The 27,984-nt window shown below is 45.8% G+C and overlaps 1 protein-coding gene across 1 annotated transcript in view; it reads left to right on the forward strand.

Moving 5' to 3' along the window:
• Nucleotides 1-27,984, forward strand: part of ACTR3 (actin related protein 3) — a 294,857-nt gene that overhangs the window by 103,325 nt on the left and 163,548 nt on the right. The window contains exon 3 of the mRNA XM_085647336.1: nucleotides 26,532-26,656. Coding sequence (XP_085503462.1) covers nucleotides 26,532-26,656 — 125 coding nt within the window. The remainder of the gene's footprint in view (nucleotides 1-26,531; nucleotides 26,657-27,984) is intronic.

Genomic DNA, 27,984 nt, shown 5'->3' on the forward strand with positions numbered 1-27,984 from the left:
TCACTAGCTACACATTGGAGACGCCTGCTCTGAACACACTTCTTTTATTCCACTCTCACCACTCAGTACACAGTGCTTCCAATTACACTTCACTTAAACATACAACAACCTCATGTTCACAACATTGTATCACATTTACTTATCTGGCTGTCGATGCTCGAAGGATCTTCAGCAGGGCAAAATGAATCCTACTTTGACATTGCCAACACTGGCCATTACCAATTGCGACACACTTATCAAACTTGTACTAACCATACACAATCAAACAAGTTTACCCAACCGACTTAAGTAAATTTGGACACATAGGTTCTCTGAAAGTGTTTTGGTGCCAAACTAATAGTAACTTTTGGCATACAAATTTGCGTGATGTAACACCTTCACATAATCTGCTATTCTCTGGTTTGAATTCTGATGTGGCAAATCCACCTTTCGTCCTATGGTGATCAAGACAATGGATGATCTACAGGATTGAACGAGCACGGTTATGGGCGGGACATGGGGTTAGAGGTTGGTTTATAAAAGAGAACGTTTTGCAAGCATTTGAAAATGTAAAAAAAAAAGTGAGTTTATTGCTCACCTGGAGATATTTCAGCCTGTGCCCTGCACCACATAGGTTACTAGCCATTAAAGAGTAGCATGTTTACCAGAGATGGTGCAGATGGAAGAAAAGATTCAAGTTTCCTCTGCTGAGCCTTTCACTGATGCCATAGTAAATTTATCAGGAAGTCCCAGAAGTAGGAATAAAGATTTAATTGCAAACAACACTTGAAACCACGAAACCAATACTGGTCAGTGGATTGGTGGTGGGGGGGTTGCGTTTGGGGTGCTACCTTTTGATTCCATTTCACCAAACTCTACACTGTTCATTTTGTGGGTCTCCTTTTACAACCCCTACCATCTATTACTTCACTTTGATTGGTTCAATTGTTTTAAACCATGACTATATCTCCCAGAATTCAATTAACTGTGAAATGAAGTCCCAGAACTGGAGTGTGGTAACAGAGCAGCTGTAAAACTCCACAAGTAGACCTAGTGATAAAAGGTAGCGATCTGCGAAAGCTGTAATAAAAAGCTCTTCAAAGTACTGAACTGTTCGAGATAGAAGTCCATCACCTGAACAAGCCGCACAGCCCCCTAACCAAGCTTCTCTAATCAAAATAATCTGCTGGTGGGGGATTTTATAGAGACAGATGTTTCCCTTATCCTGGCTGTGGAGGAACGAAGATGGAGGGCACAGCATGCTGTTGTTTTGAAGGTAAACTCATTTTGCACTTCCCCCTTCAGTTCATATTGCACAAACTTTGGGTAATGCAAAAGTTTGGGGTTGGGAAGTGAAACGCAGGCTGTGTAATCTTAAATTGAAGCTGGTGTAGCAAGCTCCCCCCACCCCCGCTATAAAAGAAGGTGAAATGTCAGCATAAAACCCTATTGCGCCTGATATCAATTTAATGTAAGCTAAACATGGCACGTGCTGAGTGATTGAAACGCTTTTCAACTCTCCTTGGCACTTCCTGACTGACCTCCTCCCCAGGCAGCAGTAAATGGGGTGGGGTTTTGTGAGGATTTACAGTATCTAACACAAAAAATTGTCTTCCCTGATAAGTAGCTTTCACTGGATTGTTAGCTTTTATAAATTACCGGCGAGACCCGGCATGTGATCCATTGTCCTCTTCTCAAAGCGTGGTCTCCAGGAGGATAAATATACACGCAACACCTTCCAGGGGAGGGGATTCTGTAGCAAATATTTCGTAATGCAAAAAAGCATGTATATGCTATGCAAAAAAAAGCTATGATACGGTCCGCATTTACTGCGTCATAGTGCTATTTAAAAAAAAAAAAAAAAAATTATAAGCGATGTTGCACAGAAGGCAGCGCTGCTGTTTATTAAAACTTAAAATGGTACCCAGGTGGGTTGGGGTGGCAACTACAGGAGTGTGGGATACAAAGAATGTGCAGCGGGTGGGTTTAAGAGAAAGGGGGGTGTTTTAAAAAGAATGGGTGGTATGTTAAAATATCAGACTGTGGGAGGGGGGATTGACTGGGGAGGGTGGGGGACACTAAGGGGGAAAGGGTAGGGGTGAAAGAAAGGTATTGCAGAGGCATGCACTCTGAGTGCATGCTGAAAAGTGACAAAAAAGGACCTGAGACCAGTTAGGTCACTGGCCTCAGTACTTGGTCCATGCTCCATGGCATGGATAAAGACTGTGTTGGGAGCCAACCAATGGTAAGTAATGGGCAGGCTCTAAGCCCTTTTTTAACATTTTTTTTTTCTGTACTAAGATTTTGCAAGTGCTGTACATGCGAAACCTAAAAATGGAGTACATTGCATCTAAAGTTGATAACCGACTATTTGTTGAGTGTTTATGAATAGTTCCTAAGAGCACAGCTTAGAGAAATTGTCATCTAAAATGCAGCACGTCGATGTAATGCATGAAACTGCTTCCCATAGTTTGACTAGATTGAAAGGCTTGAGACGCATTGAGGCCATCCTGGTCCAAGTTCCAGCAATCTGCAAATAGGCAGTTGACAACATGTCAGGAAGTGGTTGCAGGTTAATTGCCAACATGACAAGATTCTGGCAATTTGGTTCGTTCAGAGTTAGGGCACAAGATGACTGCTGCATTAAAGGGATGCCTGAAGACCCTGTACTAGGTGTTTTGGAAATTTACTCCACTTTTCCCCTCTGCACCTGCCGTCTTTCATTTTTCTCATTTAAACAGTCTTTTGCATGATGCAGGAGTGGTGGCCAGGGCTCTGTTGCGAACAGATTGCATCAATCATAAGCATGTGCAGCATGCTAAAAATAAACCATTAAAAAGTTATAGGTTTTAAAATGATTGCTAGGGATAAACTAAACGCTTGCATGTTGACTACATTAAAGCAGCTCATTTTCTAAACAGCAAATTGATAATAATGGTAATTTAAAAAAAAAATTCTTATCTTTGCCAGGTAGTCTACTGAATTATTTTTCAGTTCACTTATGAGATAATGGGCTAATTGGAACCTTCCTCGCTGGAACTGGAAACTTGGTCTGTGTATTATCACAAAAATGCTCTTAATCCTATTTTGCTCAGATTATAAAGAATGCTGGCTTTCTGTATGGGATTTAATGGCAGGGTGCTGATATTCGGATTACAGAGCCAAGTACGAGGTACAGACATTCTACATTACCTCTACTACCTTTGAATGCTGTCCATCCTTGTATGCATCCCTAGTCCCCTCTTTGCCACGTAGGCAGGCAACAGCACCCTTGTGTACGCAAATTGGTGGTCGTGTGTCTGGGTATAACTCAAAACAGGTCTGTTGTCTGGAGAACAGATGTTTGTTTCAAAGTGCTGCGTTCAACTACAGGAAAGGCAAGCAGCTGTGCCCATGGGATGGAGGGGTGTTCATTCAGATTTCCATGGTGGTAGCAGGACAAATCTTTCTGCGCATTGATAGTCTAGTTGAAGGTTTGCCCCACATGTTTTGTTTCTAGGAGGACATTGTGCTACCTTTGCATTTCTGCTTGAAGTGGCTTGTCTGCTTTGGCATAGTCTCCATTTCAATACTGTTACTTTTCTTTTCTGTAATTCATCTTTCTAGTGCAGTTTTGGAGTATTTAAAATGTCTTATCTATCGTGAAGGAATGTTTCAATTCTATTAAGGACACTAAGGCGAGGATTATGCTCCTCTCTTGCATTTATTTCTGCTCAGCAGCCTTAACACTTTAAATACAAACGACTACACATCTCATGAGTCTTTGTAGTGATGAGAAAAATAACCATAGAGGCAGTTCCATATAAATATCAAGGAACAGCACTCCCTCTTTTTTCGGGCGAAATCCGCATCATCCCACTTTTCTATAAATATTCTTGTTTCTGATCCACAAGATAACTAACATTAGACATATTTGACATCATTCCAAAACTTCAGAAAACAGTACCTGATAATGTAGACACAAGTTAGGCAATGACAACCAATCATCAAATTATTGTGACATTGTTAACCCACTGTCAGCATTAAGTGATAACCCTCTGAAACCAGCTATACTATCCAAAGCATAAATTCCAGTGTATCCTGGGAGGGTAAGGAAAGAATGACCAAAATGGGTGGGGGGTAATTCTTGCCAATGTCCTTAATAGAATTGAAACACTTCAGTGCCTAGGAAATTTTATATTCTGTTTCAGGATCGGAGGCTCACATTATGCTAGTTCAAAATTGATCGACAACCAGAAATGCCATGCTTGTGATAGGCTTGAAGTAGAACACCTTAAAAAGGCAGTCTGAGGACCAATCTGCTGCTCTGAGGATGTCCTCAAGACAAATCCTAAGGAGAAAGCTTTCAAAGCCATGGCTCCCCTGGTGGAGTGAGCTCCAAAGGTCACAGTATCAATACCTTTTTCCTGGAGCACCCATCGGGCAATTGTAGTGGCAAATACTGGTTAGAAAGGCTTCTTTAGCGAGAAAGTTGAGACCCCCTCCCTTTAATCTTCCAACCCAGGATTTTGGGAGTTCAGAGACCAGAGAGTACAACTTGCCGTTCAAGTTTGTCAGCTGATTTGGGGGGGGGGGGGTGGTGGGGGGGGGAGGTTGATTGGAAAATCCATAGAAAGTTCCAGAGGAACTGGAAACCACACTTGGGACTTCCAATGTGGCGTCACCAAGATCACCCCCCCTCTGCAACCTGACCGGTGCTGCATATGGTTGACCCACCAAAGGAGCTTCGTGCGAGCTTCTAGAGAAAGGAAAATCTCCTGTGTGTACGTCAGGCCCGATGTAGGTGCTGCGTCTTCAAGCGCCGTGAAGCCCAGCAATGCAGCGGGCCTGGAAAGATCGCCTGAATCGAGGACGACAGAAGGCTGGCTATCTAGGCTAAGTGGAGTAGGGAATTACTTTCCCTCGCCAAAGTATGTTGCAGTTCCCTGTGAATCAAACGTATCTTCTGTTAGGGTAAACAGAGATGTTGTATTGTATCGACCTAAAAACCCAGGAAAGGTATGCATTGTGCTGGCATGCATTCTGATTCAAGACCATTCAAGATGAAACCTAGATCCTGCAATAGTCGGACTCATTCGGAGCTGAGAAAGTAATATCGTCTTCTCCTAGTGCATCAGAAGGAAGTCGCCCAGGTACACAATGAGACATGCGCCCAAAGCCATTTCATGACTGGCCTCAACAGCTTGGTGAAGTACCAAGGCTCTGAAGACCCACTGAACAGCAGACAGATTAACTCGTAAGTGTCTGTCCCACTGAAACTGTAGAAACAGTCTGTCGGTAGGAAATATCCGTACTGTCAGGTAGCCGTCCTTTAGATCGAGCTGTCCCAACTTAGTCTGGTAATGAAACATCCCTGAGAAGGTGAATTCCTTCCATGTTGAACAGGTGGTACACCACCCATTGGTTGAAATCTCGATGATTGATAACTGGCCAGAACCCCTTGTCTTTCTTTTCGACTAGAAGATATTGCTCAGGAACAATAGCCCCTGTGCGTAGGAGGTCTGTTTACCACCTGTGTTCCCTACTGGGAGAAAATTAACCCCTTTGCTGCGGCGCGAATTCCGCCGCGGTGCTGGGGGGGTGTGGGGTGAGCGCGGCGCCGCCATGCTCGTGACGGAACCACTCCGTCATGAGTCACGGGCGAGCTGTGCTCATGACGGAGTGGTTCCGTCACGACTCCGCCCGCTCTCTATTTCGCCCGCACAGGCGGGGAATCAGTGCCGCGAGGGAGGAGTGGCCGCAGCATGACGGAACCACTCCGTCATGAGCATACGCCGCCCGTGGCTCATGACGGAGTGGTTCCGTCATGGGCACGCAAGGGGTTAAAGGACAGTGTCATGAAAGCTGGTGTTGTGCCCCATGGAACTCAGTGAAAACCAGGTACAGTTTGTAGTACCCATGCATCTTGTGTAATGGATTCCCACTTGTGGCTCAAACATTGCTGTCGCCCCCCCAACCCCCCCTCTGCCCCCCCTAGCCCCCCTCCGCCCCCCCCTCCCCGGTAGGAAAAAGGGGGTATTCCTTACCAATGGATGCACTTGGTGCATTACTGGCTCTGTGGAAGTTGCCATTTCTGCCATGTCCCCTGCCACGGCCTCTCTAGGGATAGAACCCTCCCAACTTCTCTGGTTTTGCCACTACATGGAACGTTTTGTGTGGAGCTTGTGGGGTTTGGCATTGTATGAACGGCTGGAGGAGCGCCCACTACCTCTTCAAGCCCCCCCCCCCCCCATAAAAAAAAATTGGCTGGCTAAAGACTTATTAGATTGCTGGGCCTTGCCTAAAGAGGAGAACGTGTTGTACCTTATTAGGGCCTTTTTTTTTTTTTTTTTGAAAAACCTTTATTGACATTGCAAATAAAGACAAGTATGGGCCTACAACCCTCGGGGCCGGCCGCCAAACAGTGAAGGTAACAGCGAGCAGATTATAATCACATGCAGCACCTCGGGAAGTCGATTCTCAATGCCATTATTCTCTTATCCACTGAACAGCCCAAGAGGGAAACCAGGATATAAAAGGTTTTCATTTTACAATAAAGGAGAGAAGGATCAGGTGGCAATCAAGTTCTCAACAGCGAAAATTGGCAGGCAGAATAGTGAACGTCAAACAATAAATAGCAATCTATCAAATCAATGGCGCTGAAACAGGAAGTTCAGGATGTGGAGGGATATCACGAGCCGTTTGCGCCTGCAGTCTCCTGCCCTAGGACCCAGAAAACCCCACGGAAATGAGGCACAAATGAAAAACAATGATTGGCCACGAAGGAAACCTACCGCACTGACCCCAGAAAAGAAAGACAAAGAAGAATAAGAGAAGAAAAAGAAGGCCATAGAAACACGATAAAGGACTATAGAAACCCCTCCCCCACCCCCCATCCTGCACCTCTGCAGATGACTACGCCCCCCCCCCCCCGCAGCGTGCCTGTCGCCCCAGAACCAGACCCGAAATATAGAACAAACAGAGAAAAAGGGAAAAGAGAGGAAATCCCCCCCTAACAGAAAAGGGGAGAGAGTAATAATAAACTGGAGGAGGGCCTTCAACCAGGCCCCCGGCTTCTCCCTCCCGCACAATATCTTCCTCCCCAACGAACATTAAACAGCAAAAGTTCGGCCATGTCTGAGGGAAATGGGGAGCAGTATTCACCGACTACACTATTAGTTACATCGTGAAAGCACACAACCCCCAAGCCCGCCCGCCTATGAAATGACAACCTCTAAAGGATCAGCCTTATCCTTGGCCACTCTTTGCGAAACCACCAGTGCATACCCAGCGATCCATTATCATGTCCGAGATTACAAGGAAGATGGGCGTCCAGAGTTGACCAGGAAGGGACACACACATGTGGGGAGGACGTTTCGGAACACCCACACAGTCATCATCATGGGAGATCACCTTTCCCAGAACTGCCCCAAGGCCTGCGCCACACACGAGGTCCAGGAAGGAGGAATCAGCCAGAGCAGGCGACCGTTGCGTGAAGATTGCCTGGGTCGCCGGATGCCACGCATGGGACAAAGTCACCACCCTCCGCTCAAGTCCAAAATCTCCAGAACAGACCGACCCCACAGCCAGCCGACCACACGCTGCCACAGTGTCCAAAGTTTCCATCCGTCCCTTATTCACAGAGGCGGTCACGGCACTTTCCTCCTGTGAAAGGTGAGACAGTGCCTTATGTACCTGGGGACAGGAAGACCGCAATTGTTCCGACGCCAACACAATACCATCAAGCTTCCTCCCCAATACCCAAGCGCCATGAACCAGGGTGGAATGAAGGGCTCCGAGAGTATCGAGGAGGTCACCGTACCCCAGCACGGCCCCTCGCACTCGCTCCGCCACGCTCCTCTGCGCCACACACTCCCAATCTTGCTGCGGCCCAGCGTACAGGATGGTAGAGTCCATCCCATCAAGATGGCCGCAGGGCAGGGCCACCCCAGATGGGGACCGGGTCTCAGTCACAAGCACATCAAGTTCCATGTCGCTGCAAACAAGGGTCCGGAGGCAGGCGAGATGTGTATCCAGTGTGTGGTCACAGGTGACAGTCGTTCTCCCCCTGGGCCAGCGTCTGCGAAGACCAGGAGCAGCCCGTGCAGATCGGGACGAGCCACAGGCCGCGACCGATCAAATCATTGGCGAGGGTCCAGGCGATCGCCGATAACCCCCGGAATCGTCACCCCGGGTATGCACCCGTCACGCTATTCTCGGTGATAGGAGTAACCACAGCGAGATGTAGGCCGATATTCGCGCCGCTTCGGTATTCCGACTCCACTCGGTCACCAATGGCCGCTGTTGTTGAACTGCCGCCCGGCCATGTTGTCCACTCGAGGTCCCGGCCCCAGGGCTGCCCAGGCCGCAAACTTCAAACGAGCATTTCTCGGGCGGTACCGCCGCTAGAAGCTTCAGGATCACACGATCGGTTGCCGCTCTCAATCACCAACACGGGCATGTAGCGCAGGCTGAGGATCTCATGCAGGATATCTGTGCGGGATGCGGAGATTCACAGAGCCGGGAGCCTACGCTGCCATCTCGGTCGCCATCTTGGCTCCTCCTCCCTTATTAGGGCCTTTGATGAATTTCCTGATAAACGTTGCCATTCTGGCATCCGTCTCTGGGGTACTAGCCACTTTATTTGCCAGGGATGGCCTGGGGCATTCTGCATTTCGGCCACTGCGGACTTCCTGGTCCATAGGCTTCCTAATGCGGCTGACCACGTAAGACACCACGTCTGGCCCCGCTATCCAATCTGCAGAGCGGTAGAGTGGTATATATCTTCATGGTTAAGCATGCCTGAGATCTGCTGAGTTGTGGCTCTGAGGAGCACCCACTTCTGGTGCCAGGGTCTGCTCGGCCTGGACCATTATCAAAGCCTCCATCTGAGTCATCAGTGTTGTCCCCAGTATTGTCCTCCGCCACTCTTTTGGGACAGGTATACAGATATCGTCCTGGGGTGGGAGGAAGGGTGTGTATGTATCGCCCGGCTGGGAATCCTTTCGCGCCTCATTATCCAGGCGCTGTTTAAGAAAGGCCTGGCGCAGCCTCTCAAAGGCATCCAAAGAGGTAGCAGCTCTGGTACGTGCCTTGGCCTTGCCTTTGCCCCTGGAGGACCCTTTTGCACTAGTAACAGGGTTCCCTCCATACTTCCTCTGAGGGTACCACGGTGCGCCTGACCGTGAGCTTTATATTGTGATAGCTCAGGGGCTCCAGAGCTTAGGCGACCGCCCTCTCCGGAGACTTATCAATGGCATCCACTAATTCCACATGAATGGGGAGCAGAGTGCTCTTTCTCCACGGAGTCCCAAGCATCGAACTCACCTGCCGTTGTGTTAAGGTGGAATAGGGTCAAACCTATAGTGAGCACCAAACAGTTTTGATTAAACTTCTGTTGTATGGGCCAAGGCTTATTTGTTGTAAGCCTGCAATAGACACTGCCCAAAAGACTATAATTGCTCTGTGGTCTAACTGCACACTAGAGCCTAGAGTGAAAGGTAGTGAAAATGGTAGCTCTAAACCAGCTTAGTTGCGTCGGGTGCATGCTGAAAATTAGTCCGTTTCCTAAGGAAGCTGACCGACGCACTGAGAGCCGACTAGGGATGTGAAGGGACCATGCGGCTCCTCTGCGAATGCTGTGAGAAGCGGAAACGCTTGGGGAGGGAGACCGCCCCAGACCACTAACGCTGTTCCCCGCACATCACCTCTGAATTACCAGGTACGCCCCCCCACCTCCCCCATGCCTTTTACACTAACACGATGGCTGCCTGAGCCAGCCGTCTGCTTCACCTTGCAGAGAAGCTGCACGGAATATGGCGGGCAGCCAGGAAGCGGGGGAAACCTTAAACCGAAAGCCTTGCCCTCAACCACACTGCATGCACCACTGGACTCTCTGGTAAGCACTGCAGTCAACAAGCAAGGTCTAATACATTCACCGTTTTACAAGAGAAGTAAAACATAAACAATATACAATATTATAAACAATATCGTGTTCATATTCACTATATTCATAAACAATATTAAGGAAAACCACTTATCTGACTGCTGAGCAGTGAAGAAAGAGAAAGTGCTTTTCCTTGATGTTTATATGGAACATTCTCATGGTTGTTTTTAATATAAATTCCAAGACTCATGGGATATGTAGTCTTTACAGTAAAATGTTTTCTATTTTCTTTTGTCTTGGCTAGCTGAAGCAGCAGAAAACCACTTGTTTGTTTGTTGTCCAAGGATTTCAGTATGAAACAAGCATTTGCAATGCAGTAGGTCTCGTATTTACATTATTTTGAACTATTGACATTGTAAATGACAATTTACAAAGTAAGACAATGTCATTTACAATGCCAATAGCTTAAACTCTTGTAACTGCGAGACCTGTTGCATTGCATTTATACGTGTTTCAGCTATTGGCATTGTAAATAATGCCTTTTGCCTTGATGCAAATAGGTTGGTATAAAGAAGGTCCAGTTGATACAGAGTTTGCTAAATTTACTTTTTCAAAATAAGTATATGGGGGGGGGGGGGGGGGGGGGGGGAAATCTATAAAGGTCCTTTTTGCCCCAGTGTAAACGACCCTTCTTTCTGTGTCCGTATTGGGTGTACCTGTACAGTCCTAAGTTGCTGCCATGCACAAGGAGACGTTTGCACTTAGGAAGTCTGCTGGGAGCCCGCAGAAATATTGTATGGATCACACGCGCCCTCTAGCAGACACTGAGCAGGACAGAATATTACTGGGCTCTCAGTTCACCTTCAGTCTAGGGGCGCCAATTCCCAGGAACAGCGGTGCTTTAAATGGGCAAGGTACTGAGTACCTGCACTACTTTAATTTAAAATGGAGAGTACCTGCACATCTCTGCACTACTGCAGTACGTTTAATGGGAGAATACCGGCATTCTTCAGGAACAGGTAGGTACTTTAAATAGTGAGCACCTGAACTTGTATATTTCCATTTCAAGCTGTGCAGAACAGGGAATGTCGTACTAGGAAATCCATGCGTGGCTATACAAGAGAAGCTGCAGGGAGGCAGAAACGTGCACAGATGCATATACAAAAAATGACCAATGTGAAACCTGTGTGGCGTTGGGACTAGACACATGCAATCTGGGCTGCAGAGAAATGAGCATTTTTCCTGCGACGTCACCTTACGCTTCACTGCATTTCCTCAAGCCCCACTGGCTTATTGGGGTGACTTCAGAAGGCTCCCCTAGCTGGTAGTTCACTTGGAGGGATTTCTAAGTGCAGTGTCTGATATGCGGGGCAGAGGGTGAGCAGCCCTGGGGCTGGCTGGTAGTGTTTAACACCAGACACATTGATCCTTGCTGCAGGGGATGGGGCTGTGCTTTGCACCCGACGATGCGGGGTATCTGGGGAAGAGGGTGCGTGGCCCGAAAGTACATGTCGACAAACTACCACAAACAGGGCGAAAAGGCTGTATGCAGTGCGGGCCACGGGGACATTTTTGGTGCAAAACAAGGTAGATATTAGTGATGGGGAAGAATAGTGCCCTGCACACCACAACACGCAGCACTGCCACCGGGTGTAACGAAGGATGAGGTGTCTGACGTGGCATACAAAGGAATGAGGTAGCGCAGAGAAACAGTGCAATGACAAGTGCTGTTCAGTGCAAAAAAAATAAAGTAGGCAGGCGATGTAAGTGGGTCAGGGTTTTGGGCAGAGCTATATTTGTATACCCCCCTTGCTATGCCCAAAGCGTTTCCGGAGTGGTTAAATAGCGACCATACTTTCATTATTTATACAGCGCTTCCTACCACTGGGCGAGGTCGCGAGGCGCTTCGACATACATATGAGTTCCCGAGCGCCCTAAAAGACGCAAATCGTGTAAAACGGGAACGTTGCACGTTCTGAAAACACGATCAAAAGAAGTTACAGCGCCCAGTTGTGAGAGAGAGGCTGAGCAGAGTCAATACAACACAAGCGCTTGCCATTGCGGAAAGGAATCAGCGTGTTTATATTTCCATTGCGCTTTCACTTTAAGTGAAAGCGCGATGCAAAACAAAACACGCGGCTGCCTTTAACAAATGCTGTATCTGTCTGTGACAATTATGAAAAAAAATGGGGTGACCCTGTGTCCCTCAAAACCTGGGTATTTGTATTATATGGCTACAATGGTTCTGTCGGGGAAATACAATTGCTTTGGGATGTTCACAATATAAATACATTACATGTAACATGTATCCATGATTCAGGAAGAGAAAAGAACAACACCCAAGCGAAAGTTTCAATCAATATTTTAAGAAGTAACAAATAAATTGGGCTACAATGGTACAATTGAAAGAATTGTGAAAGAGGGGTGACATGTAGAAGTAAATACAGACAATACACTTAGTACACTTAGTATAACAAATAAAGGAATAGTTGGGAAAGTGCGATTTTTGGTAAAGTCCATATGATTGATCTAATACGCCTCCTGTTCATATGTGAATAGGCTTTTGAACTGAGACGTTGCGTAGACTCTTAGTATGCGTCGACGTTTCGACCCTATGTAAGGCGCAAACATTTTTAATAAGCGTCTCGGCGGGTCTTCTTCGGGATGGAGGAGTGCATGTAGCCCTGCGCAAGAGTCATTAATCACTGCGTGTGTATTATGCTTCGCACTGAGAGATGGAGAGATGTCATTTTGAGCAGATAGTGTCAATCACCCGACTGACCGAAAGAATTAACTACTTGGACTTTTGCCAAACCTCTTTGACTCGTGTCTCTTGTGAGGTCACACCTAAATCGACCCCGTTTTTGAAAAAGAAGCATAATACACGCGCAGTGATTAATGACTCTTGCGCAGGGCTACATACACTCCTCCGTCCCGAAGAAGACCCGCCGTGACGCTTATTAAAAATATGAACATATGAACAGGAGGCGTATGCGATCAATCATATGGACTTTACCAAATATCGCACTTTCCCAACTATTCCTTTATTTGTTATACTAAGTGTATTGTCTGTATTTACTTCTACATGTCACCCCTCTTACACAATTCTTTCAATTGTACCATTGTAGCCCAATTTATTTGTTACTTCTTAAAATATTGATTGAAACTTTCGCTTGGGTGTTGTTCTTTTCTCTTCCTGAATCATGGATACATGTTACATGTAATGTATCAGTCTGTGAAGCCACCTGCTGCTGTTCTCTTATTTAAGTGCGTGGCCTTCACGCGCTCTCTAATGTACTTCCTTAAAAGTGAAGAGAGGCTGCGAGAGTACAATAACGAGCTGACCGCTCTCTCTGAAATAGACTAATTGATTCTGGGCAATAGTGATACGCCGGCAGACAGTTTGGAATAGAAAAGAGCACACTTGCGCAGATTTGACTCTGCTCAGGGAGAGAGACAGACGAAAGGGGAAACTGTTGTCATTACGCTACCGCCCTGCTCCTTTTCGGATGGCCCAACCGGACTGGATCCTTTTCTTTATGGCGTCTTTATTTAACACGCCCCTTTAGATAAGAAATTCCTTCACGACAGCCGTGAAGCTGACGACCCAGTCCGGATGGGCCGTCCAAAAGGGAGACAGGGCGATAACTAAGAAGCATCCTTTTCAGTGGGAAACTAGCGTTTAGCATAAACGCTGACGCTACCCAATGAAAATGATGGGCGGGGCTTCAAGTCCCCTTCTGAAATCTCCTGATCACATTACCTCTCGCAGAGTGAACAGCGCATGCGCGCTGCAATGCTAGATGAGACCTAGAAATAATGTTCGGTGGAATGCTTCAAGTTAACTCAGTCACTGATTATTACTTTTGGTCCTGTTCCGGTGTATCGTATTTCTGCAATCAGCAAAATGAACTTTAACTGGCAAAGCAGGGTGTGAGAGGGATATCTATATTTGTGTTACTGTCGCAGCACTTGGACTGCTACTTCGAACGAGTATTTGTTATGGAATGAATCACTGAAATCCTTGTCCAAGTATAAAGACAACTAACTACACACCACAAAGTGTTTTTTTTTTTCGCTTTGCTTTAGAGGTGTCCTCATTGAACATAGAACTCACTAAACATTAGAAGAGCTTAACTTGCCAATGTCATTATTAAAGGAATCAAAAAGGTCATCGATGTAATGTCTAAATTAAACTCTTGCACTGTTAAATAATTGGGACCGTTTTCCAATTCTTCAGGTCGTTTTTTTTTTTGCCCACGATTTCTCCCCAAAAACAGTTCAGCGTAAACGGTCGGATATGATTCCCTCTAGATGGGACCACAAGCAACCCCAGTCCAGTTTTGGCCTACTTAGGCGTCATCAGTGCTTCAGTCCTGAGGCGTAGATAGCACAGGACCAACATCTGTGCATGCCTGTTTCTCTTATATTGCCACACCGACGTAATAATTTATGCTATGACTTTTATTGGCAGCTGGAACAGTCCTAGCCTTGATGCTGTTCCAAGCCAATATTTGTCATTCACGTACGTTTGAATAAACATGCACTTTGTTATAGGGATATGAACATTGACTCCTTAGTAAATAGATTAATTTAGTGCAGTTACTGCACACCCATGACACCTTACAGGTTTAACACGTGCATTAGTCAGTCTGCTGTGAAAAACAAGACTGCCATGTGTTAACGGTGGTCTTTTGCAGATTAGAATGATATTGACTAGTGGGTCTTGTAGGCTTACACCTCCGCTTCAGACGAAAATGTCAGAATTCCAAAGGTTTCAAGGGTAGAACTCATTTTCACCTGTTATCAATTTTTACTCCTAAAGTGGAACTTATTTATTTAAACCTTTTTATCTTTTCAGACCTGTCAGTCCGTTAATTCGATATTTTGTTATATCTTTTAATGCCCCCTTTGTTCTGGTAACTTGGAATACCCATTCCAGTCCTTCTAGCTACTACAGCAATTTTCACTTTTCTGGGTTTAAATTTGTCTGTTTAACAGTCATGTTAATTGTATTGCGTTTATAATTTTTCTGCTGAGGGTAACTGTGCATGTGAGTCTCCCTTAACTGGACCAACTTTGAATCATTTAATGACCATGCTTGAGACTACCAGAATGTTTGATATCTAGGTTTAGTTTTAAGTGACTTTCAATCCCTCCAGATTACCTTTCTAAGAGTTTTAGAATAATGCTCATAGATGCATCTACATGACTAGATTCCCCCACGTGTCACATCTAGTTGGTTAGTTAGTACCTGGATGTGTTCTAAGAGCTAAGTGGTAAATGTTATATTTGATTAATTTTGTATGGTATTTTGTGCTTGCGAACGTCTAAGTACCCAAATCCAGCTAGAGGCATTTATTTTAAATTCTACGGCAGGGTTCTTCAAACTGGGGGGGTGGGTCCCTCTAGGGGGGCCTCAAGTGATCCGGGTTGGGGGGAGGGGGGTACTCTGGTCAAAACAAAAGAAGCTTTCTTCTGATGTCAGGGCTTTGTGTTCAGCAGAAAAAAATTAGCAGCAGTAATTGGCCATCATTACCATCTTTTCTCATTTATATCCTGGCTGGAAGTAGGTATCAAATGGGAAGGGGACTCCAAATATATTTCAAAAACCCCACCCCCATTTTTAATAATCACACTGTGGATACTTCTACAGTTACTAAGGCCTGCTTGACAGGAATAGTATGTTTGGCAATCATGTATTTGATTGAGTTTTTAAAACGGTAACAGAAATTAACTGCAACGTTTAAATAAGTATATACATATTTCAACAGTGCCAGTTTAATAGAATAATTGTGAAAGATTTTGAGTGGGGGCCCGTATTTCTCCCGAAGGCTCCCCCCCCCTTGCAAACTTCCAAACAGGTTTTGGGGGGGGTGGGAGCACGGCATTAAAAAGCTTGAAGACTACTGTTCTAAGGCTTTCATGAAAAAAATATTTTTTTATTGCCAGTTACTTAAGGTACATAAAATTGGCGACATACAAGTATGATCTGCCATACAGAGTCTTTACCCTGAGGAGACCAACATGATGAAGTAGCCCTCGGACACCTCAAGCTACCGGTGTAGAATTCAAGCATCTGGAAATCTAGATAGGGTGCTGTGTGAGTGGTGGTTGAGTTTGTGAATTTTTTTAATTATGGAAAATGGCCTATTTCTAGTACACCCCAGAACATATGCATGTATGTCAGATTGCTCCTTTCTGTTGTAGAAAAGGCAGGGAAAAGCAAAGTCCTTAGTCATAAGCCCTTCCACTTCAGTGGATCTTTTTTAAACCTGCTTCTGTGTGGCTTTTGGATCATTCCTTCTGCTATATGGCTTTCTAAATATGTTTTCTTGAACCTGGCATTCAGACCGTGCTGTTCTGTAATAGCTTGGAGGAATTGGGTCTGTGCAGGAAGCAGAACAATGGAATATGCAAACTTGATCATAAAGGACACAAACTAAGCCATGACGATAGATGTGCAATATTTGACATGAGCAGTAGTCTTCAAATATCAAGTCCTTTTCTGCAGAATACCAATCATAGCAACTGAACTCCAATTCTTCTCCATACCAGCTGAGGATGGAACCATCAGTAGAGGTCACCCAGAAAGCTGTAGGAGGACCCAGCCCACACTACCTTGACAAAGTATCCGTTTTCTCAGAGCACTGGAGGTACTGATTGCCCTATTTTTATCACTCTAAATCAGGGTTGCAGGTTACAGATTTGATGCATTTAGAAGAACATGGGCAATCGGTTGCTGCTGGTGATTGGATGACTGTGCTCATGATTTCCTGCTTTCAACATGTGTGTGGACTGCCACCATTGTCCTTCTGTACATCTGAAATGTCTGATCAGTCCTGTGGCTGATGCTATTCCCTTCCTGAATGCAGGGCGAATTCTCCTTATCAAACAACAACAGGACCTGAGGTCAAAGAACAATTGTAGGCTGCAGATCAACATTCTAAAGCTCAACTGTTAAAATGGCTTTTTGTCTTTCCTTAAATTATTTATGGGAATCCCTATATGAATCATTACAGATGGCCGTTTTACCATGGTTAAATCCTTGTTTAAACTTGGAATAGGTAGAGAGAAGCTCATCCAGGCACTACTAATATTCTTAACAGTGGTGGATGTTGGCCTGAACAGTTGCACAATTATGTTACCCGCCCAACATCTTCCAAGAGGTAAGAAGGCTGTGCATTGTGGGATCTTCATTGATGGTCATAACCTTAGAATATTTCCCAGCTGCATACAGGGACCCTGGAACTTGGATAATATAGAATGATCATATGAAACCGGAATCAAATAGGATAAAAGGTTTAGAATGTGTACATACATTGGACCACCCATAAAAACCTATCAAAGGCAAGCTTTTCCTAATTTTATATGGTTTAAAAAACAAAAAACCCTCATCAAAATGACATTGCACTGCCTCTATAATATCGAGGTAAAACCAAATTGGTCATATGGGATAAATCAACATAAGTCTTACTTTACAGAATAATGAAAATTTTCCTAGCTATCGTAACGGAAAGTTTCAATTCTATTAAGGACTTGGAGGCGAGGATTATGCCCTTCTTTCTTCACTTTATTGAACAGCAGCGTTGAAAGAAACTAACAAAACTACTTTTCCCATGAACCATTGGGAAAAAAATGTAGTTACAGAGTGACAACAACCAATCATGATAGAGACAGTGTCCAATCAGGGCTGTTCAGCAATCCTATAGTCCCTTGTTAGTGTCCTGTCCTCCTCTTTCGGAGCGCGAAGACAGCCAAATCATCATCTTCAGGAATCCTGTTTGTGGGTCTCCAATCTTGAAACAAACAAGGACGTATTACCAAAGAAAAAAACAACCATAGGTATCATCTTTTCAGGAAAAAAGCACAATACCAACATTCTTTAAGTCAGTCATGAGGCAAACCACAACAGTTTCCACCATAGGAAAAAAGGAAACATACCTACCTCCATACGGGGAGGGATCTCTTCCAAGAGCATAGGGCGGGATAATCCTCGCCTCCGAGTCCTTAATAGAATTGAAACTTTCCGGTACGATAGCTAGGAAAATTTTCATTCTATGTCAGGACTGGAGGCGAGGATTATGCTAGTTTAAAGCTTGCCCACAACCAAATGAGCCATGTTTAGAACTGGCTTGAAGTAAAAACGCTTGAAGGTAGAATCGGAGGACCAATCCGCGGTGTTGAGGATGTCCTCCAAGCGAGCACCCAGGCAAATGCCTTTGACGCCATGGCCCCTCTTGCCGAGTGCGCTCCAAAATGTCTGAGGCTAATGCCTGCTTCCTGCATCACCCAACGAACCCATCTGGCTATGGTGGGCGAGGAAACAGCCTTAAAGGGTTTCCGGAGCGCAATGAGAAGCTGGCGTTCTCCTGGAGGCCGGTATTCCTCTGTCATCTCCTCATATGCTTTAAGACAGCGGACCACGCACAGCTTTGGGGAATCCGAAAATTCTGGATAGGAGATGACCCTTGTGTGGCACTTTGTTCGTCGTGAAAGGGTAAACGTCACCCCCTCCGGAGTGAACATGCGACTGGAGATAGCAAGTGCACGCACATCCGAGACTCTTCGGCAAGAGATCAGGCAAAGGAGCATTGCGAGCTTAGCTGATAACTCCTTACGGGATAAAAATCTATTAGGCTGCCAAGAGAGGAAAAGATTCAAGACCTGATTGACATCCCATAAAGCCGAATATCTCGGCTCCGGTGGCAAAGAAAGACGGATACCTCTTAACAGTCTGCAAACCAAAGGGTGTTCCCCCACAGAGGAACCCCCCACCGGGCCATGGCCAGAGGAAATGGCTGATCTGAAAGTGTTGATAGACCTATAGGCCATACCGTCCGAAGCAAGCTTCGCCAAGAAGTTTACGATGTGGACATCGTCCGCGACCAGGGGATCGAGACCCCTTCGCAAACACCAACGGGACCATCTGCCCCATGCGGACTTGTACCTCTTAATTGTACTGTCAGCCCATGCCTTGGAAATGAGCTCCTCAGCCGTTCGCGAAAGGCCTGGGGTTAGCCATCTACCCCTGAAATCCTCCACGCCATGAGCCACAGCGAATTGGTGGACGCTAGAGGATGAGGAGCGCCGTACGGATCCTTGAGAAGATCCGGAGACCGGGGGAGTAGGATTGGAAAATCCCAGGAAAGTTCCAGAAGAACTGGAAACCACACTTGAGACCTCCAAACCGGGGTGATTAGGACTAGATCCGCTCGCTGCCGGCGGACTTGTGCTGTCGAACGGGTGATCATCGCGAACGGAGGGAACGCATAGGCCCGTTCTTTGCTCCAATCTTGGAGAAATGCATCCGTGGCTGCTGCCCGGGGATCGGGTCTCCAACTGAAAAACTTCGGGAGTTGGTGGTCCAGGCGGGACGCAAAGAGATCCACAGAAAACGGACCCCAAAGGCCGTTGAGGGACGCAAAGACTGAGACGTCCAGCTTCCACAGGCTGGTATCCCGACAGTGGCGCGAGTGGAAATCTGCCTCCACGTTGTCGCGGCCCGGCAGGTATTCCGCTGTGACAGAAACGTGACTGTCCAGGCAGTACTGCCAGAAACTTGCCGCTAGGTCCGACAGGGCCTTCGATTTGGTGCCTCCTAGGTGGTTGATATACCGGACCGCCGAAATGTTGTCCATTTTTGGGAGTACGCACGACTGCACTGAATCTCTCGTCCAGCATCTGACGGCAAACGAGCCCGCCAGCAGCTCTAGACAATTTATATGTAACCTCTGTTCTTCGGGAGACCACAAACCCCTGTAGAAAGGTCTCCGCAACGCGCGCCCCAACCGAGCCTGCTTGCGTCCGATTCGATAATTAAATCTGGAACGGAACCAAATATTGCCCTCCCGTTCCATGCCTCCATGTGCGTTAACCACCATTGTATCTCTTCCCGAGCCTCGTTTGTCAAGAGGATCTTGTGGGAGTACGGAAATCCTTTCCGAAGGAAGTAAGCCTTGAGGCGTTGAAGGGCCCTGTAGTGGAGAGGGCCTGGAAAGATAGCCTGAATTGAAGCCGACAGGAGTCCTACTACACGAGCCAACTAACGAAGGGACACCCGGTGGGTGGCCAGAACCCGCCGCAACTCGTGACGAATCTTTGCCAGTTTTTTGTTTGGCAAACTGAGAGTAGAGGCAGTGGAGTCGATGACGAACCCCAAAAAGGTGACGGTCTGAGCAGGTTGAAGGAGGGATTTCTTCCCATTGATCACAAACCCAAGATCTTGCAACAGAGTTACCGTCATCTGAAGCTGATTCGTCAACAGACGAGGACAGGTCGCCATCAAGAGAAGATCGTCCAGGTAAACGATCAGTCGTACCCCTCGAGCCCTTAGGAACTCCACCACGGGCTTGAGCACCTTGGTGAAGCACCAGGGCGCTGAAGAGAGACCGAAAGGAAGAACGTTGAACTCGTAAACCTGCCGACGCCAGGCGACCTGGAGAAATCGCCGATGTGGCTGAAAAATTGGAATTACCAGATACGTGTCCTTCAAGTCCAGACGGACCATCCAGTCGTGGGGACGGAGGATATCTCGAAGGAGATGAACGCCCTCCATCTTGAAATGGTGGTAAACCAGCCATCCATTGAACTCGCTTAAGTTTATAACCGGGCGCTTGCCTCCGTCGGACTTGTCGACCAAAAAGATGTTGCTGAGAAAACCGCTCGGATGGGGTGCCGTAACCGAAATGGCGCCTTTTAGAAGAAGGGAGGCCACCTCCTCGTCTACCAACTGTGTGTCGGAAAGTGAGAACTGAATGGGTCGCGGAGGGACCTTTTGTAAAGGGTTCCCTACAAACTCTATATGGAAACCCCTCACCGTCTGAAGCACCCATGGGTCGTGCGTGATGGACAACCATGCCTCGTAACAATGTGCCAGCCTCCCCCCTATGTTTTGTGGGGAAGAAAGGGGAACACTCACCAGAGTTTGCGTTAGACGCTCCTCCCCTGTATCCTCTGCCTTTGCCTCGGCGACCTCTTGTTGGGTAAAAGTTGCCGAACTTGGACTGGTCCTGGTACTGGGCAGGGCCTCTCTGGTTGGATTTGTGGTTCTGCCGACCGGTCGAGCGGCCCCTCCCTCGACCGGCCCCCCGAAAAACACGAGGGAACACTATTTTAATCGTCGATTGAGCTCTATCTAATGAGGTAAAAGTATTAACGAATTTACCTAGCTCCTTAATGAATGGTTCACCAAACAGACCCCCCTGGGCAATGGCACCCGCCTCCGAATCAGCTAGGTCACCGAGTTTCGGATCAATTTTAATAAGGAGGGACCTGCGTCTCTCGGTGGACAGGGCGCAGTTAGCATTGCCCAAAAAAATCACTACTCTCTGAGCCCAGCCGGATAGTGTCTCAGGAGAAATCATGGAGCCGGAAGCTTTGGCTTCTTCCGCCATGTCCAAAATTTTGGTGGCGGGTCCAAGGACGTCCAAAAGCTTATCTTGGCACGCTCTCCAAGACCTATCAATGCCCTTTTTGGGGTCCCTAATAAACTTTTGCAAAAAAGTCGACATTCTGGGGTCGATTTCTAGAGTGAGGGCCACTTTACCCTCCAGGGATGGACGGGGACATTCCGCCCTAAGACAATTGCGGGCCTCTTTCTCCAGCGGCCTTCTAATGTGCTCTGCGACATAAGTCGCGACTTTTTCCGCAGGGGTCCAGTCCGAAGACCGTGGGTGCACTATGTCGTTAGGATCTAACATGTCAGAAGGAGTCGGGGCAGGCTGCAAATCAGAGGGAACCACAGGCAACTGCAGGGGCTGGGAGGGTCGGGAGGGCAGCCAGGGACGGGACGGGCTCGAATCAGCGTCCCTTGAAGGACCGGGCTCTGGGGAAAGAGCGGGAGCTGGAGGTAGGGAGTCCCCTAAACCCCTAACCGGCTGACTGTCAATAAAAGCCTGCTTGAGGCGCTCAAAAGCGTCTACATCCACCCCCTGTGAACAAGGACGTTTAGGCAAGGGCGAGCCAGGGATGTCCTGAGCTGCTGGGGCAGGATGGGACCCAAATCTACGCTCTAGGCGAGAAAATGCCTGATCAATCTTGCGTGAAAGCCTGTCCTCTAAAGGAGACATGGCTTGGTCAACCGCCTTATAAATGGAGGTGTCCACCGCCTCATAAAAGGCATCCCCCCACGGCATGTCCGCCAAGGGGTCCTCCTCTTCCTCATGGAAGTCATCATAAAACTCCATTCTACTGGAGATAAAGTAAACAAGTCTATGCCACAACAGCAAATAGTAGTAGAGCTGGGTGTCAGCTGCAAGTTTATCGCGTGGTAATAACCACCAATTTAGAGGGTGACTGACCCCACCGGGGATAGGAGCTGGTGAAACCACAATTTAAATATAAGCTATTCAGCAGAAAAAACCCTGGGCTGGCAATATCCCCTGTCAGAGCAAGCCTAATGGCCGTTACAGACCTCCCCTGAAGGAGGCGTCGGCGCTTAAAAAGCGGTACCTGACCCGAAATCCCCCTCAAGGAAAACGAGCGTCACAACAATCCAACGCTGCGAGCTGTTCCAAACAGCTCGCGAGCTAATTACGGACCAAATCTGGCGTAGTATGCCGCCCAGGAGCTCCGTGGAAGCACAAATGCGCGCGCGCGTCTCTGACAGACGGTAGAAACCGCCGAGATGCGCCGCGCTCGTCACAGCCTCCCACGCCCTCAGGCGGCGGGAGGTCCGGCGCACACCAGCAAAACAACCGCGTAGGAGTGAAAACGCTCCCGCGGCAATGAAACAATCACACCCGCGCGATATGCGCGAAACCGACAACCAAAGAAATTACTCGCGATACCTGCACAAAAGGGAAAAAATGCATAAACAGAGTGACAAGGCAATCACATCTTAGCGCAAGGGCGATACATTACAAAGAAACGCGCTACAACCAAAGCAAAGCATATTCTGCATCATGTCATATTCAAGCCCCCCAAACAGAGAAAATCTGAGGAGAACTTAACTGGCTGCGCAGCAGCGAAGAAAGAGGAGGACAGGACACTAACAAGGGACTATAGGATTGCTGGACAGCCCTGATTGGACACTGTCTCTATCATGATTGATTGTTGTCACTCTGTTTGTAACTACATTTTTTTCCCAATGGTTCATGGGAAAAGTAGTTTTGTTAGTTTCTTTCAACGCTGCTGTTCAATAAAGTGAAGAAAGAAGGGCATAATCCTCGCCTCCAGTCCTGACATAGAATTGCTATGTAGACAGTCAACCAAAAAGGTTCCTCATGTAAGCATGTATGGCTCCTAAGCAGTAGGCACTCGTTTAATTCTGCTCTTATGACCCACAGTATCCTAAAAGGGAATAGTTTATATTGCCTTAAAACCATGAGACAAACCTAAAGTCTGATCTTAAAAGGTTTATGCAAAATATTTTAAAGTAAATTCACAGGATAAAGTAACCATTCTGGGTGTTTTTGTATGCACTGGTGTTTTGGAAATGCTTCATCTTCACATGCTATAAAACCAAAGACGCTTCAGAGGCAGAGTGTCTGACTTGCTGCAGGCTTGCTGTGGCTTCTGAACCTGCCCAACTGACAATGCAGAGACCCTGAAAAATTGAGAGAGGGGCAAACCCAAAGGGTACATTCACTTTTTTCCTCTGTGTGCTGCATCGTGTTCTCATCTGAAGATATTTCCTTGACATCACTTCAGGACTCCCGCTTCTCCCATGTCTTTAACCTCCCATACCTTGGTGTCCAGAAGAAGGGTGGATAGTGAAGGGCAACATCCTTCGTCCTCTGTGTTTGGATCTGCTAGAGGATTATTGCCAGGGCCCGGTCCCCTGCCTGTTTTACTCCCTCTTACTTCCTTCTTTGACCAACAGCCCTGACCACCTTCTCCTGTACAGCAACCTGAATGCAATTCTTCCATAGAATCACTGCCGACTCTCTTCGGCTTATCTAATTGGGCTTCAGCTTGTCTCCCGGGGTTGAGCTTTGTTGCTCCTGGTACATGCATATAGTATTCTCCAGTTGTCCAACTGGCCTCTGTCACTTCAAGGTAGACCCGTATAGTGTATTAATTGTGAACCCCAGTGATTGCCACCAGTCTGTGACAGATCACCCTAAAGATGGTAAGTATTTGCATGCATGATTGGCTCTGATCTCACACTCGCCAAAACACTTAATGCTTAAGTGGGAAGAGACGTTTAGAGCATGCCACCACACCGGACCCACCGCCTCCCATACAGGTCGGTGTACAATCAACACTTTTCATCCAAGCATTTTAAAAGGGCATCCAGGGTACCTGACACAGATTGGAGGGCTTTGCGTCCCTGTCAGGGTTCAGAAGTGCTAAATAAATGGTTTAATACAATTAAATGCACACGATAATATAGACCTAGGTTTACTCTTACTCCTAAGCTTCCTTCATATTGCCAGACTATCACAGTAATAAATCAATGTGGTTAACGGAGTTGTCCATATTTCTTCTGTAGTCACAGAAGAAGGGGTTATATATGCTGGATGTTAGGGTTGCTTTGTCATTGCCTAAAAATAATTATTGATATTCTGTCTGTTAAAGTTATCTGTTTTATGGTTCTTCCGTTAATCTGCAGCCTTTGTCTTGACATGGTGTTTGTTACCAGAAAGATAGTGGTAGGTCTGTTGTCGAAAACCCATTAGACCCCTGCCATATAGAAGCAGAGTTACTTTCATGCAACCGGAGCGAAATTATTTACCAAAAAGGTGGGCCAACTACAGAACTTGGGTTTCATTGCTCCACCCTTTCCGTACATATTGCTTGCTATTCAGTGTCAAAGTATATGATAAGTTGCAATATCCTAAGCCGGGGAAGAAGTTACTTACATGTCATTACAGTCATCCAGTGTTGGTGTTTTTATTAGATTATGGCACAATATTTACACAGTTTTACTGTGCGGAGTAAATGATCTGTTTATATAGTGCTGCTATATTGGCATACCAAGCGTTTTCATCCCACGGCAGGTAAAATTAGCATGATTCAAGTACTTTTTCATATCGTCTTTGTTGGCAGCGGCTTTGAACTTGAGCATTTCTTGATGTAAAGGCTGCTCCTTGCTATCTTTTACTTGCAGAAGTTATGTCAGTCTTCAGTTGGGCTGCTTAGGGAAAGAAAATGGAAAAATTACAGAAAAAGCCTCTTGCCACTTTTTTGCTTTGTGTAAATTACTTTTACCTCGGTTGTGCTTTTGTCGTTGCTCAAATTTGGTTTTCCATGTTTTTTCTTCCTGGTAAATCAGTTTGCAAGACCTCTTACTCACGGTCGGAACAAAAAGACTCAACATTTTCCGCTATTAGTTCCTTTAAGAATATTTTCATTAAATGTTTACTTGTAGCACCTAAGTATTAGCTTGCCTCGTAGTGCTTCATTTAAATATTGCTGCTCAATGCAGACCCCCTCGGAATTCAATGTGAAATCTACATCATTTTAAACCCATTTTCCCTTTACTAGAGCCAGACCAACTCGGCAGAGAAATTAATAAAATATGCAACAATTCCCCCTCAAAAACATTTACATGCCTGCAAAAAAACGGAATATGCTGAAACAAAGGTGATATTAAATCAGTGAAGTTTCTTAAACAAATGCCCCAAAATATTGAGAAAACGACATAAGTTCGTAAGCCTTGCAATTCTTTTTAACATCCTTGAATATTTGGGAAGCAGGTGAATTTAAATATGTTGGGTCTCTGTCAAGCACGTCTTTGCAGCTACATTTGTAAGTACCTGGTTCAGGGTGTTGTCGCTTTTGTTCACAGGTCTACCTCTTGTACTGAACTTGTCCGTAGCTGATCTCCATACTAATTTTAGGATCTCCACCCCTTTATAGGTTTTCCTCAGACCCCCGTTTGAATGTTTGTACACCTAACAACGCCCAAGAGCTTACTACATTTCTAAGAATCTCTGGGTGACTCAGTGACTTGGACTGGTTGGCTTCAGTACATAGGATTATTTTGCATGTGTCCACTTTTTAGTCCAGTCTGCAATTACAGTTTGCTAGTTTATATTAGATGCCATTGTTGCTCGCCCTCTTTGACCTCTAATTACATTGTCTTTTCTAATGTTTCTGTACACTTTCATTCTTTTGAAAAGTGCAGGCAGAGGTAGAAGATTTTCAGTTATTTCCAAATTGTTTAAAACCTATGCAGGGAATAAAAATCTGTATTTTCCGCAGAAAACTCTGTGCTGCAGATTTGGACTGTCACTCCCCCTTCTATTACTTGTCACGTTCTGGTTCCCTTTTATTATGACACAGATTTTAAATCATTGTAAAATGCTTCCTTCTCAATATGAGAGCTTATCACCTTCTCACACTACAGTCCTGCTAATTGGCCTATAAATCTTTTGTACTTGTTGTTTTGTTGTAAAATGCTCTGTTGCATCTCAGGGATGTTTGCAGTGCTGAGAATGAATAAATACATTGGTAGGTTTCTAGCTGATGAAAAACCTTTCTGCTATAGGTGCAACAGTTCTCAACAGTGACTGCTTTTTTATTTTTACTAGAAGCTAAATTCGAGGACCTCGCCAATTAAAGTAGTGATCTTCTGTAACCTTAATATTAGACCTCTAGATATCCTTCCCTGTCACTAATTTCGTGCACTGTCGTTAAGCTCTATTCAAGCCAGACACAATAACCGTTCACTGTGCCCGAATCGTGATATTCAATTTACATTTGTTTCATGTAATTGCATTTTTGGTGTCTCTTGCAGGCATTGCTATTAAGGAGTCTGCGAAGGTTGGTGACCAGGCACAAAGAAGGCTGATGAAAGGTGTGGACGACTTAGACTTCTTCATTGGTGATGAAGCAATAGACAAACCAACATATGCAACAAAGGTAATTTAGAATAAATAATTAACCAGTTCAACTTAATTTGAATTTACTGTTTTATACTTTACTCTTCTCATAGTATTTTTTTTTTTTTAAACCTAGTGTCTTGTGTTTAAAACAACATATGACAAGCCGATAGCTGATAAGATAAAGCATTTTAGTACATGTATGGAGAATATCAGATGCCAGAAGGCCCATTACGTAACCATAACTTATAACTTGGATCAAAACTCAAGCATTGTATATAGGACTAAAAGGAGGGATTACGTTGACATAATTTCAGCTATGTTTTCAAAGTCCATAAGATATGCAGGGTGTCATTTTATGTATGCCACTTATCCTATAAAATAAGTTCCAATTTATTAGGGCAGCCATGACTGTTAAGCATGAGCCTCTTAATCGACATACGCTTAAGTATCCAGCACAGTACTGAGACGGTTACCCAGAACTGTGCAAGATCATCTTGCCATCGTTAGTTACCATTTCTTAACCATAATTGTATCTTTGGTGACTATTCTGCAGCTGCTGAAAGTCCGTTGCTCCTTGTGAGAAGTTGGCCTGATGTATGATGTCACTAGTTCTAGTGTACACCTTATATCAGTCCAAATACCCTTATGGTGATTGGTTGTAAAGTCAACCTTATAGACCAGCTATCCTAGTGGTAGCATGGACAAGAGCAGTCTTAGGCTAAACTCTGAATGGCATGTGAAGCCAGCTGTGATACCATATATAATCCCTTGAATACCAAATGAAAGGACACCACAACAGATATATATATAAAATAAAGTGTATTTATTCTAGTCAAACCCTCAGCACTCTTTATGAGATTAGAGGTAAGTACAACACAGTCTTATTTAAGCATACATTAAGTCACACAGGTAAGTAATACAGTTAGGCCCTAGGGACCACGCAAACCATATACTAAGTAAGTGGTATAAGGACCACTGTCACGGAAATAGAATAGGCCTAGGCCTAGGGAATCGCTGGGGCTACACTACACTAGCGTTAGTTAGGAAGTGGGAGGCCCACGGGATTCGTGTGCAGAGTGGAAACACTCACGCGTAATGCGTAAAAGTCACTAGCAATAGTGCAGTTTAGAAAACGATAGATTTAGGACACTTCCGGAGTAGCTAGGAAGTCGAGACTGGAAAACTAGACACTAGGATAGTCACTATTCTGATGAGCACCGGAGTACCCAAGTTACCTAGCCCACAGGCTGCGGGTGCATAGGTGTGAAGATGCGTCGGTTTTCGTCGTCGACTCCTATGGATGCCTGAAGAAAGATGCTGACAGGCAGTCAGTGAAGAGTGTCCGGTGGATCCCAAAGCTGGGAT

Source organism: Triturus cristatus, chromosome 3_2, assembly GCF_964204655.1.
Source record: "Triturus cristatus chromosome 3_2, aTriCri1.1, whole genome shotgun sequence".
NCBI lineage: Eukaryota > Metazoa > Chordata > Amphibia > Caudata > Salamandridae > Triturus > Triturus cristatus.